This window comes from Centrocercus urophasianus, unplaced genomic scaffold, assembly GCF_019232065.1.
Source record: "Centrocercus urophasianus isolate 14NV4802_14NV808 unplaced genomic scaffold, USGS_Curo_1.0 seq_26, whole genome shotgun sequence".
Taxonomy (NCBI): domain Eukaryota; kingdom Metazoa; phylum Chordata; class Aves; order Galliformes; family Phasianidae; genus Centrocercus; species Centrocercus urophasianus.
In genome coordinates, this window is record NW_024884822.1 from 6635972 (window position 1) to 6655839 (window position 19868).

The 19868-nt window shown below is 43.2% G+C and overlaps 1 protein-coding gene across 1 annotated transcript in view; it reads left to right on the forward strand.

Annotated features, from left to right (window-relative positions):
• The first annotated feature begins 5472 nt into the window (after window positions 1–5472).
• The window catches only part of UBTD2 (ubiquitin domain containing 2), a 28597-nt gene continuing 14201 nt past the window's right edge, over window positions 5473–19868 (forward strand). The window contains exons 1-2 of the mRNA XM_042826479.1: window positions 5473–5576; window positions 13512–13748. Coding sequence (XP_042682413.1) covers window positions 5498–5576; window positions 13512–13748 — 316 coding nt within the window. The 5' untranslated portion in view covers window positions 5473–5497. The remainder of the gene's footprint in view (window positions 5577–13511; window positions 13749–19868) is intronic.

The following is a 19868-nucleotide window of genomic DNA, read 5'->3' on the forward strand; positions in this document are numbered from 1 at the left end:
TGTCTGATGAGCAAACCCATTAATAGTTTTTGTTTATTTGCTTTTGTAGAAGTAATGATGTTTCAGCTTGAACCAAGGTTGTACGAAGTCCAAGATGACAGTGCTGGCAGAGGTGTCTGTGTTTTCTGATTCAGTGCTGTGTCAAACAGAATATTCCCTATAAGAAATGCTACCGACCAACTTCATCTTCTCTTAAACTCTTTTTCCAGGGTTGCCTACTCAAATATGCTGTCGCTATCTGATTGCTCTTCCTGACAAATTTCCCAGCTGAATTCATCTCTCATTGATAAAGCGTGCTTCTAGTGGCTCAGTACAGCCACCCTTCATTCTTTCTCATGCTGTATTTTGTTGTTATTAAAAAAATGAGACAATAAAGGATTTTCTCCAGCGGGCGGTGCTCTTCCATGCAGGTCAGATTTAGGTATTGCCCCACCTCTTCTGTTGTTTTGATTTGATGCGTTCCAATGCAGATTCGCTTGTTCATTCTGAAGGATAATAAATAAAGAACATGGCTTCTTGGAAAACAGCTATTTTCTAAGAAGAGTACTGACTGTTATGTATGAAAGTCAATTTTATTGCTGAATAGTGAGCCCACATGAACAGGCTGTTTTCGATTAGGAGAGCAAATGCTGTTTTTATTCTACAAAATGTGTCTTAGGATGATTCACTAAATGGTTCTGGGCAGTGAATATTCTGCATTGCTTTTGAGGACTACTGGCAGGCTTAAGAGAACCCTGCCTTGAGAATGGGATTAAAGATAGTTATGCCTGACACAATCTAAATTTCATGTTATTTTCACTGTTTTTATAACTCTCTATTGAATGATGTGTTAGAGGGCAGTAGGGAACGTGTGATGTTAGCAAGGCGTGCTCATTACAGCTGCTTAGAAAACTTAATCCTAGCAAATATCTGCTGTCTAGGAGTAGGCATACCTTGAGCTGTATGAGCCAGAAATTGGCCTTTTTTGTTTGTTTTTTTTTAACTCAGTGCCTGCCAAATGAATCAGAAGGCACAAGCTATTCTGTGACAGCTGAGAGGAAAACGCCGTGATCAGGGGAAGGGAATTGCAGCTCAGTTGTAAAAATAGAAGTCTGTTCAGAATGCAGGAAATCAGGTTCAGGTTTAGTGTGAAAAGAATATGAAAAGAATAAGAAATTCTTTCTGGTGGTTTCTCCCCCCGTGTCAAAGTAGCTTGTACTCAGCATGGACATACCCAGCAAGGATTACTCTTCCCACACCAAGGGAATCTTTTGTTTCTTGCTGCTTTTCTGGTTGTCTTAATGGTCTCTGTTGCTAATAGTGCCTAAATATTGCTGGAAAAGGGAGGGTCCTGGATGCTGGCCATAGTTCTCTGAACCAGAGATACAGCCTAAGAAGTAAAGAGAAACTACTGTTGGAAAAACCCCCTTGCCTGGGGCTGGCTGTGATAACAGTGCTGGATTGATGGCTTCCAATCCCGGCCTTATGTTTTTAGTTCTTAGTTTTGATACAGGCTTTTAAAAGCAAGAAAACTCAAATGGTTTCTTTGTGTGTTTGTTCTATTCACTGGGGGATGTGAATGGCTTTCTTTCATGTTTACAATGACATTGCTGGTGTCAGGGAGGCAGCAGTGGGGTCCCTGCTCGGCCAGGCCCTGGGTGCAGGGTGCCCTGATTGCCGCTTCGCAGAAGCAGTGTTCTGTGTGCATAGTTTGCTCATTAGAGCATAGCAATTAGCAAACTGGGTGAATCAAAAGTGTTCTTGCAGCCAGTCGTTCTGCGAGTTCTTCCCTTAGCCTCTGTAAGCAGCATTTTGCTCAAGGCTTTCAGTATTGCCTTCACCTAAACAAAAGAGTTGTACCTGTGCAGTAAATGTATGGAACTTTGCAGGAGGTGGCTTGTTTTCAAATGGCCCGAATAAGAAGCTCTTTTCACCAATGTTCTCATACTCATTATCTGCCAAAATTTCTTATCCTTATTTTTAGCTTAAGTGTATTTTCTCATCAAGAAGGGGGAAAGGTTGGAGAAGAGGCGTCTGTCTGATGATGTCTTACCCTCAGGGCTGAAGATTTCACCTACAAGAAGGTGTACTTGGGAAGTAGGAATTCTTTGTCAGAGTTTTATATGCCTAATACTGACAAGTAGATACGAATTTTGCAGCATGGTCTTTTGAAGTTGCTTGGGCATTATTGGTATGTAGAGCATAAAATAGCATAGATACTCTTTGTGCAATTCTAGAGAATTCCTGCTTTAGATAACAAAACCTCCTATGAGTTGTTCTGAAGCTTTACCTGTTAAATAGCCTTTCAGAATGTCTCGATATCCGACCAGTCTGTAAGTTCTATCAGTGTTAATCTGATCAGCGGTGAAAAGTAACTAAACCAGTAGAACATGTTCAACTTGGCCTCTGCTAAAATACAAAAAATACCAAGCAAACCACCCCAAGCCCTTGAGCAGAGTTTGTTTCACGTTAACATCATATGCTATTAGCTTTGCCATCCTTCATTATACACATTGTGCACAAAAGAGAGGGATTTCTCTGCATTTACCACCAAAAGAGGGCTTACTCAAAGGTAGTTGTGCTAACTAATGGTGAATTATTGTTATTATTAAACTCTAGCTACTTCTGAATTATGTGGCAAGGCAGTATGGAAAGTAAACCTTCGTTGTTATTACAGAAGAATAATTGGCTGAAAGATGACCCAAAACCCTCCCATTCTGGGTAACGTTTTCTCTCCTTTACTTTTAAGATAGTAATTGAAAATCATTTTTACCATAAAAACTCAATTCCTGGCATGTTTTAACCTTTCTTCCATGATCCACATTTCCACATGGAAACCAGAGCCAGGAGGATGGCTGGCACCATGTCACTGTACTGGAGCCTTATGGCACGAGAGGGAACTGCATGCCCCAGTCACAAGCTGGGACACATGGACAGGTGCTGGTGTTAGTGGAAGTCATCCAGCTTTGCTTATACTTGAGAGAAAGCAGTCCTGATCCTGTTTTTGTGCTGTTAGGAGATGCTGGTCTGGAGCCATGTTGAACTGCTGTGCTGGAGGCCACGGCAGCACCTGCTTGGAGCCTTCTTTTGCAGGCTGACCAGCCTCAGTCCCAGCCTACTCTCACGAGAGCTGCTGTGTGTGCAGCAGCTGGGCCAAAGCAGAACGGCTACTGGGCATGAAGTGAAACTATTAAAACATCTCTTAAATGGGAAGCACATCGAAAGCATCTAAAAATTGATAAAGAAATAATTTGTGAGGGAGTGTGAAGCAGTAATTTCATCATGGAAAAAACTGCCTTGTAAAATAGAGCTTAGTGAAGCAGCAAGTGTAAGAAACAGAGCTTATTGATTAAATCCTTAAATGTTTGCTTATTGTGTCTTACCCGTTCCTTACACTGAGCAATTGCCTTTTGGCTTTCCAAATGGTGGAACATAAAGCAGAACTGTAAAATTAAATCATTAAGATAATGTATGTTTGGTATGTGTGTCAGGTGAAATTCCTATTTTCAGTTCATACTGATCTCTTAATTAACTGACAAGCTTAAGTAGCTGAGATGCAGTAGCAGTGCATTTAGTTAATTGGCTAATGTGAAATTCTATCCCTGCCAATAGCTGTCACTGGAATAAATTCAAGGTACGGTGTTGGGCCTTGTTACCAAGCTAATTTAATCATTGATCTTTGTAAAAAACAATTGACAACTGTGGGCTTTTTGTTCTTTCCCCTCTGGAGCTGGTGACATCTGAGCACACCTGGCACTGTGCTTCCCTTCCCAGCTCTGCTGGAAAAGGGGGAAGCCTTCAGAAGTAGCAGCATCAGAGTGCGTGCAGCTAGATGTGGTTCTGCTGGCAAGGGCTTGCTGGCTGGATGTCAGCAAGATTGCACCTAATCAGGGTGGAACCAGCTGCATTGTTTAAAAAAGTTAACAACTTAATAATATTCTTATAACTCTAGCAGGATGAAAGATAAGGCTGTCTTTGATATGTTATCTTTTTCTTACATAAGTCCTTCCAACATCAGCAAAATTGTGGTGCACTGACTAGAGAGCAGATAGGCAGCAGATGACTCTGTCACTTGGTGGATGCGGGGAACTCGTGTCACCTCTGTGCTGCCCTGCTGCACGCAGGGGCTCAGCGATGGCACCGCTCCATGGACGCAGCCTCTGGGAAGCTGGGCTGTGCTCTGAGCTGAGCCTGGTGCTGCCTTTGTCTCACTTGAAGCTCACGCAGCTCAGCTGTTAGCTTGCAGGGAAATGCTGCAGCACTTCGGCTGAAAGTTTTTTGGTGTTTGCTGTCCCATGCAGCTGGCCACAGGAACCTCACTGTACGGTTTCATCAGGTGGCTGAAGTTCCTCTGCTAGCGGAACAAGAGGGAAGCTACAGCAGAACCTTGGCACGTTAGTAGTGAAGTTGCCAAATTGCATTCTTCCTCATAATGGGAGACAGAACGCCCTGGGTTTTTAGGTAATTCGTGCAGAAGCTTCCTGCTGCATTCCCACTGTGGTTTCCAGCTTTGCTGTGCAGCATGCTGTGAGTGTTTTGTTTTGCACTTGAGAAGCTGTGTTGGTGCCAGGATCTCAGCTGTGACCAAGTCTCAACTTGAACCACATTGTACAGCCTATCTCAAACAGAATCTTAGAATATCCTGAGTTGGAAGGAGCCCTTAAGGATCACTGAGTCCTGCTGACACCTTTCTTAATGGTGGTTGCCATAGGTATCCAACAGGATGGCCAGGTTGTGCGCTGTCATGATGCGCAGTGAAGGTCTCAGTGCTTGCATGCAGTGATTTGCAAACACATGAATCTTTATCCTGCTCTGCATCAAGCTGAAAACAAAATGTTCCTATCTGCCAGACATAGAAATAGTTTAGATGCTAGTTTAAAGAGCACTGAAAGATAATTGCATTGATAAGGACAGTCCCTTGAAGCTCATCTACCACAGAAAGGCTGAAGCTGTGCAGTCAGTGTCTCTGCACTGTGCTTGCCTGCTGCAGAGCAGGATCTGTGTCTCTGAGATGCCTCTGGGGTGCAGTCATGGCAGGGCCATCTGGCCATCGCCCTGCCTGACAGCATCTGGCTCCATGTGCCATCACCCCTTGGCAAAGGTGCTAAGGATTGGAGGCGGCAATTGCTCCCACGGACATTTCCTCTTTCTAAAGATATACAGTATTAGAACTTTTGAGATGAAAATTTTTTGCTTGTGCTTCCAGCAAGGAGCCGGTGGACAGGCAGGGCTCAAGAGTAACCATGATGTCCTTTGAAGCTTTTGCAAGCAGATAATAATGCCATAGAACTAACACTAGGAAATAGTGCTGAATTTCAGTGACAGACCAGTGTGAAAAAGTTCCCTTTGAAAAATTGTTTGAGAAGTTGAGGCAGATAACAATGGAGAACCTCGCAGTGGCTTTTCTTGCATTATTGCTCTACCCTGCAGCACTTACTCAGAGCGTTTGTAAATGTCAGGGTTCGGTGTCCTATTCTCACAGCCTTGGAAGCACAAAAACCATCCTCATAAAATGTGAATGAACAGACCAGAGGCTGACTCTCACCTCTCGCCAGCTGGCTCTCCGCTGGGAGCTGCACCTCACAGACAAAACACAGGTAGGTTCCTGAGTTCTGTGAACAGCACCTCTGTTATCACAGTGCAGAGCGGGTGCCAGGGCTGCTGGGTGGCTGGACAGAGCCTGTGTGTGTTTTGGGATGGGCTGGGATGCTTGGGTCTGGTATACTGTCAGTGTGTACATCTCACAGCTTTGAAGCCTTGACTTCTTGTTGCAATAGTTAGTTTCCTTGGAATGTGAGAGGTGATGAGATGAGCTGCTGGAAATCCATGCACTCTTGATTTCTTCTGCAGTTCCTGTTGAAAATGATGTGAGCACTGGAAAATATAGCGTAATAGCTGGTAATTAGAGTCAGCTCTCTTCTTTGTCTAGCACATTTGTACGCCTTCATCCTTTCATGTGTTTTATCTCGTGTTGTGAAGCCTCTGCAAGGATCTAGTGCCATGTGTCTGCGGAGTGCCTTCTGTATGACTTGTCCAAAGCTGCCTGTCGTTACCAGCATAACTTACATTTTGCACCATGAAGTTGTTTCTGTACAATGAATTGGTTTTAGAGGAAGATCTTGGGTAAAAGTTGAAGAGAGACTTTGAGAAACGGGGAGGGTGTGTTCCCTGTTCCTGCTTCGAGTGATGCTCTGTGACACCCACGGTCTGGCACCAGTAGGCAGTAGACACTGGGATGGCGCAGGGATGGCACCTTCATCCCCAGTGGGCTGCATACACTGCTTAGCACCAGCACACTGCAGTCATGGAGGAGCACAGACTCGGCTTTGAGCGATCACTTCCCTGGCCTCAATTGCTCCTTCCCTTCTGCCACCTGTTTCTTTCCTTCTTTCTTCTGTAACATTCTGTTTTATGACACATCTGTTCAAATACAGAACTTGAATTCCTATCAGGTGATACAGTTTTTCTTCTGGTGTTCATTCCTCCCTGCTTCACCATCTCCCTTTGTGAAAAACTTAGTTTCACAAACGCTTCGTTTCAAGCATTACCAGGTGTGTAGGTATACATACATATACAGAATCTGGAAAGTTTGTGACTTTCCCAGTCCTCAGCATCCCCAGAAGCATTACCCTGCTCTAAGTACTCTCATGACTGTCCTAATAGACGTTTCTTTCAGTTTTCTTGTGAAATCTCAATGTTCCTTCTTTTACTTGTTACAAAAACTTGGTTATTTGGTGACACTTTACATTTGTAAGGCAGAAAACTTTTTATTACTGCCCAGGGACACTTCCTTTCCAAGATACTGTTCTTGCCTTGCAAAAATGTAGTCTCCAAAAGAAAAAAATAATGTGGAAAGCAGTAAACATCAGATTCTGCTATTTTCCCATTGATGTATAAGCCTACATTGCTTAATGCAGTTTAGATTGTATAAGCCTATGTGACTTAATGTAATTCAGATTGTCTTCATCTTAGATGCAGTGCATTTCTCCCTACCCTCTCCCCAGTTTCTCTGTTCTTCTGCACCTATCCTTTGTAGTAACTTTTCCTCCAGATGTGATTGTCATTCAGTCTGGAAGGATTACACCAGAGACGGGCACAAAGACAGGTACTAGATAGTGACACCAAATTACAAGATGCCTTATGAAGAAATTGGAGCAAAATAGATTTAAAATGAGAGTCATTTAATGATAGAGTGCTACTCACTGATTTTGGGGAGGGAAGCCCTTGGGACTATTACTAAAAGAAACTTTATCGGTAGCAATTTATTACTTTGCATTTCATTTGTCTTAGAAAAGTATTTTGTTAGCAACCGATCCTGAACTGCAAAGCAATTTTTCAAACATTATGTTTGATTAGTTCAAATTGTCTGATAGTTAGTTAACTTCTCGTGGCTGTCTTTAAATAATTACCCTTTGCTTCCCAAGTTGCTCATCCCCGGGAGGATATCACTTCCACTGTTGAAGCTGTGCATACCTATGGTTTAAGTGAACTGCGCAGGAGCTGCATGCCGTGATCCTTGCTGCCTTACACAGAGCTTGGTCCGTGCTGTCTCCTCAATGATTACTGCTTCTGTCCCCCCCCCCCCCCCCCGCCCCGAAGCCTGGTAGTCATCAGACCTCGCCTTTTCACTGAGAACAGCTTTGGAAAATCTGTCTTTTTCTTTTCTATTCAAATACTTTCCATTTTGTTAATTTTCTGCCCTGCTTTCAGCACTTCTGTTAAATGTTCCTGCTCTTTTCCCCACACTTCATTCAAAATCTTTCATCTCTTAACACTTAAGCAGTTGTCTCCATCTCTTACATATTTAAAAAAAAAAAAAGCCACATTCTCCCAGTGCTGTTGTCATTTCAAAATTTTTATGTTCTCTGCTAATGCTTGCCCATATCTGTTCTCAACTTGTGTTCTCCAGGCTGAGGAATCCTCCATGCCCATCTTGCTCTTGCTGTACATCTGCAGAAGTGAAAGCTGCAAAGGGCTTTGTTCTTTCAGCTTCTGATAAACGTGTGGAGATTAGCAGCTTTGGGCTTCAACCCCAAAGCAGAGTCTGACCAGACCACAGGTCTCCTTCTAAGAATCGTGCTGCCAGGCTCTCCACACCATGTGGGCTGTGTGTCCATAGAGACATTTCTGATGCATGCTTTGGCCAAATTTGGATGTGTTTTCTTGCAAGAGCAGCAGAATTCTGATGCTGCAAGCAACAGTTTCAAAAGAAAAGGAAGAAATTCACAGTGGAGCACTTGCATGGATTTAGCGTAAGCCAAATATTATTCCTAACCTCATTTTAAGAAATAGATGAAAGATTTCTTAGAAAGTGGAATGAGAGGAAAGAAGCTGGCATGAGGATGACTGAAAGCAAAGAGCCCTTTCCTGAGGTGGTTATGCTCAGTTGCAGGAGGTAACTCAGGCTGTTGCGACAGACCGGGTCCTGTGGTCTTAGGGGGTTACCTGGGTGGTTAATAGCATGGCAAGAAGGAAGACAGAATTCAGCACTGAAGCAGAGATCTACCTGTCCTTCTGTGGAGAGAGTACTTTGTCTGATGTCTCATCTGACTGTTGCATTTGTGTTATTTGATTTGACAGTAAGCCCTCTGGGGCAGAAATATTATCCCATTTGATTATCGAGGGCTACAGTTCATGGGTTTATAAATGAGAAATTATGAGTGCTTTAACTGGATATTGGCATTCAGTCATAGTCTGAAAAGAGTTCTATGTAGAAGCTTTGATGTTCTGTGAAGGAACTGATTTAAATATCTGGTTTTATCTGCATAAGCTCGCTCAAAGCATAGATAACCTACTGATTCCATTGCTGTGCCAGGAGGCTGTGGGGAGAGGAAACAAACCTTCAGAATTCATGTTACGAAATAGTGTGAGAGCACAGGGCTGTAGATCTGTTCTGCTGCAAAACAAGATTTTGCGTTTTTTCGGGACTTTGGTTAACAGGACTTGCAGTAGGAGCTGCCGCCAAGATTCAGGGCTGTCCTCTACCTGTGAAGAGAAAGCATCGCATACTGCTGCACAAGCAGCTTACTTGCCTCTCTAAATAGTCTTAGGCCACTCTCAGGGATGAAACAGCCCAGTAAGGGATCCTTGGCTGGGTAGAGACTTGAGCAGCGCTTGGATTCTGCGTGTATAGGAGCAGCATGTTGCGGCCATCCCTTGTCCTGCCCTGACCCCCCCTGTACACTGCAGGATCTCAGCAGACAGGCATTTTTCTTCCTCCTTTGCATGCTGAGCCCTAGGAAATTCAAGTCTCTTTGCGCTGCCAGTGCAAGAGAACTCCGAATATGTTTTTTTGAGGTGTCATTAATGTGCTGACCTTTGTCTTTTTGAAAAGCAGACTGTTAATGGTCTTTATATTTCCATCTAAATAAATCACTTGCCAAAAGATCAACCATTGCCATCTATCGAGACTTTCAATATTGCTTTAGAAAGAGTGTGCCTTTTTGGCATTTAGAAAACAGTTTCACATTTTCGAGGATATTAATAATTTCTTAGTTATGTTGAAGTGATGTAAGATGAAAATTTAATGTGGATGTGACTGTCTATTTGAGACCTTGTAAGCTGTTGTGCCTCTGATATACGTGGTTTAAATGAAGTCGGCGTTTTTTTCTGAGCTGTAGTTAACTTTTGAAGTGAGGATTATAAAACTGGCATTGTAAATACCTGACAAACTGCTAACATTCATTTCAGTGCGGATTCTAACTCATCTTTATCAGCTTTATTACAGCTTTGATGTTGTCTAAAACTTTAACGATACAAGTTCATGTAGTGATGTTTCTCTCTAGTGACTGAAAGTTGAAGTGGAAAATGAGAGATTTTAGCTGTTTCACACATCACATTTTTTACACGTCTTACTGCTTTTTATGTCGTTTCTGCTCCACCTATTCACACAGCTGAAGAGATGAATATTTATTCAGCAGGGCCTAAAGCTTTTAGGGGATTCCTGAAGCGTTTCCAATAAATAGTAAACACATTAAAGACCTTTTTGAATACTAGCTCATGAAGCCAAGTTGTGTTTAAAGGCTTAATGCTGGCATGGATAGTTTTCACCATCCTTTCCTGCTTGGAAAGAAAAGTTATTGCTGGGTTGTTCATCGCTGCTGTCTGTAGGCAGGGTTGTATTTCTAGGGAAAAGTTACTTGAGGCTGCTGAGGTCTCTGCCTCTTTTGGTCTCTGCCTCTTTTGGTCTCTGCCTCTTTTGGTCTCTGTGCTGCTGCTCTTGTCTGGTGATGACCCATGTATTCAGGTGCTGTCTTGGGCGGGGAAAGATGGGAAGAGGAGAGAAATAGCCTTATGCAGCTCTGGGACTGCAGGAGTGCCTTAGCCTGCTTCCATAATTGATGTTGGGTAGGAGGAGAGGGCCCAGTGGGATGAATTAGCGTCCATTGAACATACATGCTAACAGATGTTAGCTGAAGTAAAATGGAAGATGCCCACTGACCCAAATTTGGTGCGTTGTCCTGTTTATTCTGTCTGTCTGAAATTTCCGTGCTCTGACTGTTAAGCCTTAATATGGAAACAATTCCTTGCTCAAGTGTTTTACCACGTATGTTTTTACAGTTTTAATGCATGCAGTGCATCTTGTCTGGACTGCATCCCTTCACCGTTGTTCTTTGCTGAGCCATCATCAGCTCCCAGCCCACATGTGCCCAACCAAGGCTTGGACCATTAACGTGGGCACTTTGCCAGGAAACTTGGTGTTTTGTAAACACTTAGGTTTGCTGTTTTGAAGTCTACTAAATGGTCAGCACTTTTTTGAAAAGCAAATGGAAGCAATCTTGTGGAAGCAATCCCATGGAAACAACAGGCAATAAATGCTTGTGGTCACTTGAAAGGATTCTGTTTCAGAAGTTTATTATTGTTAGTTTCTGCATGGGACACAGAATAACGTCTGGAGTGCCAAGCAGTTGTCAGTTGGTACTTTTGAGTGTGATCTGACTTAAGTTTCCATGCAGATAAATTCTCATGCATAGTTTTATTTTTGAATTTGAAGAAGACTCAAGGCTTCACATAGTTGGAAGTGTCACCTGGCCCTCAGAGGTTTCATTAAATGCTCTATTTTTAATGACTTGTATCAGTGCTTCTTAAATATGAATATCATTCTGAGCTATGATTTGAAGTAGATGCGTCTGTAGTGCTAGAAAATCAGATTGTATGAGGGGGCAGGCTCTAACGATGAGCATGTTTTAATCCCCTTAAAGACTGTGTGAAGTCAAGTTGCCTTCTGCATGACCAGACACTGGTGGTTGGCCCTGAGACGCAGTACTTGCTGCCACTGCTGTCCTGAAAGCAGAGCTGAACACATGAGTGGCAGAAAAAAATAAGGAGGGAGAAGGAGTATCGGAGTAGGTTATTTAGGCGAAGTGTTACAGCTCACCTGAGGCTAGTATTTCTGACATATTGAAGTTTGGTGTTCTCACTCATGTCTCTTCCCCATCCCTCACACACACCCGTGCTAAAGAACTGTAATAGAATGCGAAAATATGTGCTGCAGCTAAATGAGGGCATCAAAGAATCATTAAGGTTGGAAATACCGCTTAGATTTCAGGTCCAACTGGCAGCCCATGCCTGTGACTGCTCTAAGTCATGTCCCTCAGTGCCACGTCTTCCCTTTCCTTTAAACACCCCCAGGGACAGTGATTGCACCCCCTCTCTGGACAGGCTATGCCAGTGGATCACCACTCTTTCAGAGAGTAAATGGTCCAACCTGAACCTCCCCTGGTGGAACTTACGGCCATCACCTCTTATCGCTGGTTACCTGGGGTGCATTGTATGTCTGGATCGAGAGTTGTGAAGAATATTTAGACATAACATTATCCTTCTCGTGGAATCTGAGCTCTAAAATAAGACTAGAAAGAGATACAAGGCTGTTTGGTATCTGACTCCAACTCTCTGACAGAAAAATCAGAGGATCTGGAGAAAGACAGTGTGCCTGTTTATGTGCAACGACAGCTGGGGGATGCAGGATGCTGAAGGTAGGCCTGTGTTTGTCCTGCTGCTCTCTGGTCCTTGAAGACTAACCAGGAGCCTGATCTCAGCCTTCCAGCAGCTGGGAAACCACATTCCCATGTGAGGTGTTCAGGCCTCAGCTCCGCAGATGTGGGGTGACAGGAGGTCTGCTCCATGGCATGGTAGCAGCTGCAGTCCCTCTGCTCTCCAGGAACTGCCCAAATGCTTCACAGAGAAGGGCTGTCATGATGGGATCCTTACTGGTATCCTAGTAGCGTTTACCTGTCCCTCGGGAGCATACAGGAGCCATCATCTAGTGTTTGTGATCCCTCTGTGTTGATGTTGCTGCTTATTTTCAGCTGCAAACACCCTTAACTGCAGTCTGACTGCTGCAGGACGTCTTGCTTCCTCTGGAGACATGTAAGCTGTGTACTCGAGGTTTTGCGGTGGACAGAGCTGCTTTTGTGGTTTGTCATTATTCTCTTCCCGTGCTGCTGTCACAAAGTCCCATTTCAGCAAGGTTCCTGCTGCCAGTGGGCTCTGACTCTTGCAGGGAGAAGTTCTACCCTGTGTGCGCTGAAGTTCAGTCCCTTCTTTGTCTCTGTACCTCAGATGGCAATAAAAGCTTCCCTGGTCCATCTCAGTGTTGTACAGCTTGACTTAATTTTTAGTCTCTGCCGAATAAAGCACGTGAAACAATTTTTAGAAAGCACAGATTTCATTTTCATTTCTGTAGCATAATGGAAGCTAGTAATATGTATCTGATTGCCATCACAATGTATTAAGTGCTCATGAAATGTTTTATACTTGGAATGGATGTCTTCTAGCTTTCTCATGTAAACCACAACAAAGAGCCCATATGATGGGTTCTTTCTGTCACCAGGATATGTTTGGGGCAGATAGTAATGACAGGGCCTATTCTGTGTATAGGAAAGAGGCATTCACCCTGCTCCCAGGCACCTCTGGGCATCATGCTTGGACAGGGTTTGAAATAACACCTTGCTTGCAGAAACAGGCAGAAGAAGACTTTTAGTGTGCTCCCAGCAGTGTGTAATTTAAAGCGAGCAGGTAGTTTTAATCCACCAACATTAGACCTAAGTGATTATCTTAACTGGCTTTTGCATAAACATAGCTGTAGTTAAAATAAAACAAACACTCTCATGTTTATTGTGAATGAGGTAACTACGCATGAAAGCTTGACAGAATCCTGGATATTCTTCAGGGATTCATCTTCAACTATTCTAGTGTTCGTGCATCTTATTTGCCTTTCCCCACTTGTTCTGAATTAAAACAATTTAAAAGGAGAAGGTGCAAAACAAAAATCCTTAGCCTCTGAAGTCCGCATTTAACAGAGCATTGCATTAGCTGAGCAAAATGCAGGGTGGTCCCTTGGCTTCTTTGGAGAACTGAGAAATTGGAGCCCAGCAGGAGGAAGGTGATGTCCTGGAGAAGATTGGCGGGGAAAAAAAGGATTAGGGCTGCCCAAAAGTAAGCTTTGTCTTCGTAGAATAACCAGGGAATACTGGAGTAACTTCGTGCTGTTACTTTTTTTCTAAGCTTCTCTTTCTCTTTTTACCCCACAGTTGCTCTTGGTCGTAATCAGCCCTTGAAAAAAGAGAAACCAAAATGGAAAAGTGATTACCCCATGACGGACGGGCAGCTGCGCAGTAAGAGAGACGAGTTTTGGGACACAGCACCAGCTTTCGAAGGCCGCAAGGAGATTTGGGATGCCCTCAAGGCTGCTGCACACGCTTTTGAGAGCAATGATCATGAACTGGCACAAGCAATCATTGATGGTGCAAACATAACACTACCACACGGTAGGTTCAGCTGACGTGGGTTGTGGCCTGTGAAGAGGTTTAACTAATGAGTTTTTAATCTGAACATCGTTTGAGGCACGCAGCAGATTTAAGTACTTATACTTCAGTGTGCACGGTACCTTTCTATTTGATGGTTCAGAGTAAAATGGTGTTAGTTTGTAGAAAGACCAAGGAAACCTTTCTGCAGTTATTTAAGTGTGAATGTTTGATCTGTTACGTTTTATAAAGGGCAGGTTAAGTGTCTGATCTCTGTGATTAACAGTTTTATCTTTCCCTCATCCTGTAGAAGGCTTGGATGTTCAAAGAATCAGCTTTTCTAGTCAACCTTTGCAAGGCAGTAGCTTTTTTCTTGATCCTATGGGAGTCTGTGGCACTTAAATTTGCTCTTAAAGTTTCTTTTCTTGAGAGTATGAAAAACCAAACTCTTGGTGCTGGCGATCTGCTGTAAGCTTTTGTGCAGGATGCACTGTAAGCACTCAGCATTTTAGTTGCTTTCCCTTTCACAACGTTGTTCCAAATTCTGTTTTTTTCAGGTTCTGTTCTTATTCACTATGCCTCTCTGAATAGAATCACTTCCCTTTATGCCAAATACAAATATGGAAGAGAGAAAACTGGGGGGGAGAGGGGGGGAGAAGGAATAACGAGGGTTATACCAAAAAATGAGCTGTTGCCCCAGACACATGGAACTGAATGCTTTATAAACAACACTGTATTTATGCGGTCTTGGGTCTCCTGGGAAGAGGAAAAAGATAATTTAGAAGATTTTATACTGTCTGTGCTAATTAATCTTCATGACGTTCACTACTCATATAGCTACTTTTTTTTTTTTATCCTTTTATTGGCTGTGTTCAGGATCTCAATTTCCTTCAGTCACTGTTTATCTTGCTTTTCCTTCGGAAAGGGTGGGTTTAGTGGTCTGGCTGTCTTTTTTCCATATAGAAGCATGAAACATTGCAAGTTGCTGTGCCTTGGGATGATTTTCCCACTCCTGTTCAGCACTCAGTCTGTAACTTAGCTGAGAGGTTGGAAAGTTTCAGGGCTGCAATATGAATAGTCTTTTCCATAATTCATGCGCAGTGCATTGTAGTCCTCTAGAACATTGTTTGTTTTCAAGGAGGTTTGTATTTTGCTGGCTTGATTGATAGCTTCAGGGGCAGTTACACATATGGAAATGATTTCTGAAGCAGATTTAAAGAGGAATTTGTCGATTATTTTCAGAACCTGCCAATGCTGAGGTAATCTTACTTCTTATACAAACCTGCTACAGTTATGTCAATTATTAGTCCTAATCAATTGGAGAGAGAAAGGTAAATCCCTTCCTTACAAGCTAGTGTGATTTTCTAGAGATAAACTCCTTTCTCTAAAGTGGAACTGATGTCAGAAGACCTTTCTGCAACTGTTTGTCATACCAACTATTACCTTTCAGGCTGCTTGATTTTATTTGTCAGTACTATATTTTAAATAACATATTACCTTTATTACGTCCAAGAAACAAAATGTTCTTCTTCTAAATAGATGGCATTATTGAATTTTTGTCCTTCCAAAACATCTGTGTTGTTGAAAATGTCCTGGAAGAAACTGTCCTGGGTGTTGAGGCAACTTATGAACTAGTGGGAGCTGTGTGGGTGAGAGGGGTCTGACAAAGTGGGTGAGTGAAGATGGCAATAATTCTAAGTTGCCATTCAAATACATGGGAATAATGCCTCAGAAACTGAAGATTTGTGAGGCATAAAACAGCCACTGTGTTGTCTTGCTTACTTGCTAAAAGAAAAATGTTACAAAATATAGATTACCTTCCACAGTGGTTTCCTTCTGCGAATACGAGCTGTTCTCCAGGTTGAAATGTAGCTTAGTGTGAGGAACAGTCTCTCTGTGAATGCTTGCTCTGCAGAGAGAGTCTGATGCTGGTTATGACTGTATGCCAGACTGACAGAAACATAATTGTTTTAGAAAATGATAATCTGAATCACAGAGCGTGCTTTTGTGGAGAGAGGGTATTATTTGTGTGATGCAGCTCTGGAATTTGACAAGACCCTGATAATGAGCTATTTTGACAGCGTTAGAATATGTGTTCAGTTTAAATGTTGCACAAGTGTACATGCGAACAGCACTTCCAGGGGAAATGTTAAATTCATGGCATCCAGTCATGCAGAGAAGCTGCTTGACACGTTGGGTCTCTGCTTCCACTCGTCACAGTGGCACAACAGCTTGTAATTGCAGAGGAGGATTTTATTCAAATGGGAAAGTTTCAGCAGTTCAGCTCTGCTGGGAGCAGAGTGTCTGGATTCTGAGATGGTGTTGCTTGCTGTGTCCTTCTCCTCCAAGGAGAGAGGTTGTATTGTGTGCAGTTCTGACACTACCAAATTTTAAATGACTTAATTTCTTGAATAACTGCTTGCTGAACCCAGTCACAGTTTCAGGCGTTAAGTCCCAGCGCTTTCTGGTTGCAACCAAAGTCTGGAACTAGGCAGATAGCTCTTGTTCTCTTCTTTGGGCAGTCTGAGGGGTTTAGGATGAGTGCTTTGCCTTGGAAATGAGCCCTTTCACTGTCACTGAGTGTAATGCTTGAGGGGGAAGAGGTGTGTGCACCCTGAAGTTCTGGCTCTGCAACAGACGATGTGCTCAGGATACTGCCTACTACTGACAGACTGAGTCTGCTTTCCGAGGCCCACATGCAGAATATTCTGAGTATTTCAGAAATAAGCCAGGAATCAAGCTTGTATTAGAGCATCTGTTGCCTAGGCAGACCTGGCCTTTGGTCAGGTTTCAAACACAGAAAACATTCCGAGTATTTGTCCAAAATCTTGAGTGTGGCGCAGTGATTTTGTACCCTCAGTATTGAGTTACTTTGCTTGTGACACTTGTCTCATGCATCAGCTGCTTGCATATTCTCTGTTGTGTGACCTTTCCACTACAGAGGAAGCGACTTTGTGTAGGAACTCAAGTGCTTCTTAGTCAGCAGGCATTGTTGGTGTCAGGCATGAACAGATGATGAATGAAAGCCTTCCATCTGCAGGGCTCCTGTTGTCAGCTGAGCTTGTCTCCAAGTAGGTAGAACAAACAAACTTCCCATGTTCCAAGTGACACCAAAATTCTTCCCATTTTTATTTACAAGAACTCAATTTGTGCAAAATTTAAAAGGAAAGGAGTTGTTAAAGCTGATGAAGAACCTGGCTGCTGCTGCGTGTGCATTAAGTACTGAATTCTGTGCATGCCTTGTGCCACCAACCACAATTTAGATGTGTGCTCACAAATGTGAGGCAGAACTGTTCCCAGTGCCAGTAGCTCTCTCCGTGGGGTTCCCTCTCTCTGCACTGACACTGCAGCATGGCAGTGTCATCCATGTCACCTCTCACATCCAACTTTGCACCCTTCTTATTTCCCATGACTGCTTACTTGTCCATGTAGCAAAGGCGCTGCCAGTTCAGGCTGTCACTTATTCAAAGTCAGGATGCAAACTGAATGCCTGCAGAGCTTCCTGAGAGAAGATGTATACATACCCACCTGTTTTGTCTTCTCCACCACAAACCCTGATAGGATCTGACCAGGAGTGCCAGCATACCTCCCAGGAGCTTAGCTTTTGCTTCTTCACGTGAGAGGAAAATAGGAAATGGGCTGCCTAGACTGTGCATAAATACATTGTATTTCCTAGAGGAAAGCAAGCATTTAGGAAGATGAAGTGTAGGAATCACATCAAGACTATTTTTTCTGAGTTTAACAGTGTAGTTCTGGTAATTCAGTGCATGAAAATCTGTATTTGTGGTGGGGCTTTTTTGACAGATGGGGATGAGACATTCTTTCTTCGATTTCATAGCTCACCAAAGAGTGTGGATTCCTAAGGGAAAGTATGTTACAGGCACCATCTAAGACAGATTTATTTGGTGGGAAAAAAATAGAACGATGCAGTATGTTGATGTAAGCCTATGGCATTTCCTCTCTTTTATTTTCTTTGTACAGCTGAGGGTTAAAAAAGTACCACTACAACAGGGCAGCAAAGCCATAGCTCTGCATTTTACCACTCCCCGTGTGCTGACACGCTGGGTGCCCTGACAAGCTGTGTGCCACTCCCAGAATGATGCCTTTGGAGGAGTGGGAAGAGGGGCTTGGAGCAAGGAGTGGTGGTGGTCAGCAGCTAGAGATGCTAGCTGTAGGAGGGAAGCTGCCCTTTCATTCCAAAAACCTGGTGGGAGGTGAGGAGGAAATGCATCTTTTAACATTGCGTTTGGTATTTTGTCACCTGGGTGAGGAAAAATCCAAACCAATGTCATTTTTCTAACGGATGCCTTCTGCTGTCTTCTGCAGTTAAAAATAGCACCTCAGTATTAAATAAATAAATAAGCTTGTGGGATGGGCTTAGCGCTTCTCATCTATCTTGGGTGCCTCTGTGGGATGTATTTAAAAATAGAAATAGCATTCTCTCCAATTTATACATTTTTCTGATGTCTTAAAGTAGCACATCCTCAATATTTTATTAATGAACCCGTTTAAGTTTAATGAATGCTTTTACATACTTCTCAGCTATCAAAAAAGAAATGTTGGAAAGTATAGTACTTTATTAGGGTCTGCACCAAACATTAGAGTTGAGCTGAACTTACCCTGAAAGTAGTTAATTTTAATGGGAATCTGTCTGGGGTTAAGTGGAGTTTTTACATTTCAGGATGGACACTTAATCTACTGTAGCATAGTAACCAGAGCATTGAATTTAGCTTGTTTAATACTGTTTGGACGATAAAGGTCCCCTCTGTAAAGCCTGGTGGCTGTGTGCTCAGGAGCAGTCAGCTTCTCTGTGCCTTCAAGTGCAGCTGCTGCAGCTCGCAGTGTGCTTGCTCAGTGAGCAGTGCTGCTGTGTGTGTGTAAGCTGAACTGTCATATTTACAGTGTCTAACACTTGAGATCATGAGAAGTGGGGATGCATTTACCTTAAGTACTGGGGAAAAGTTGGTGAGATCACTGAGATGTTCCAGCAGTGAGCAGAGTGCTTTCTTCGCCTTCAGGTGATGTCTGGGCCTGAAGTTCTGCACCTCTCTGCACAGTGCCTCTCATCTGTGTGCACTCACATGTCCAAGGCTTTCGTGGTCTGAAAGGACATGTTGTGTGGTTTCCCGTCCACGTCATCGTGACTTAATGCAGTTCAGTACAGCATATCAGGAGGTGGTCACAGGGGGCCATGGCTCAGCACACCATCAGGATGCATGTGCTCCTCACTGATTTTTGTTTGCTTGACATACATAGCCAGAACTATGGCAGCACTCGCTAGCTTTATTTTATGCAGATGTTGAAAACTGCTCCATTTCTGTTTGTAAATGAAGGCTTGTTGGATCCACGCTGTTGGATGAGACTTTGAGAGCACAAGGTCAAGGGGAAAAGAGGGGTAATGGCTGAATGTGATCAAACTGTATATTATATTGGGCAAGTGGGAGAGCAGCCTGTGGTCTGTGTGTGTTTGGCAGAGTGTCAGTGCTGCTTTTAGTGCTGATTGCACTCATGCTGAAGGTCCTGAGGAGATTGTTATGCTACATAAGTCAATCACTGGAAGAGCTTCTGTTGCCTGCTGAGGTGGGTATTGCACCTTCCTTACTGGTCTGGGAGTAAACCATAAGAATCGAAGGGTTTTTGGAAATGCTTTTATTGAAGAGGAACCAGTCAGCTCTCTGTGCTGGTGGAGATTAGGTAGTACCTAAGAGCTTTCAGGGCTGTGTCAGCACTTACTGCCAGTGGTGCTTACTATTAATTTAATAAAAGGAATTACATATCACAGACAAAATCTTCTTTGTATTGAAGCCAAATCCTATATCAGAAGAAGGCTTCTTCATGCCATACAGAGAGAAAACAGACTTTTTTCCTAAGTGGTGTTGAAGCATCATCTCCAATTCAAATGATAGATATGAATTTTGTTCTGCTGTACAGCTTGTACATCGCTTTCTAGAAAATACATCTGCTATGCTGTTTTCCCTACTCACTGGGGATATCTGCCAAACCTTTTACTCCTTTGTGAGTGTTAGGACTCCTACCACACAGCCAGCCTTTGCTAAGGCCCAGGTGCTGTGCAGGGATGCAGGGGTGTGATGCTGTTGTAAGACAGCTTCCTGCAAAGGGCCCTGCGTGTCCATCTCCTGTGCT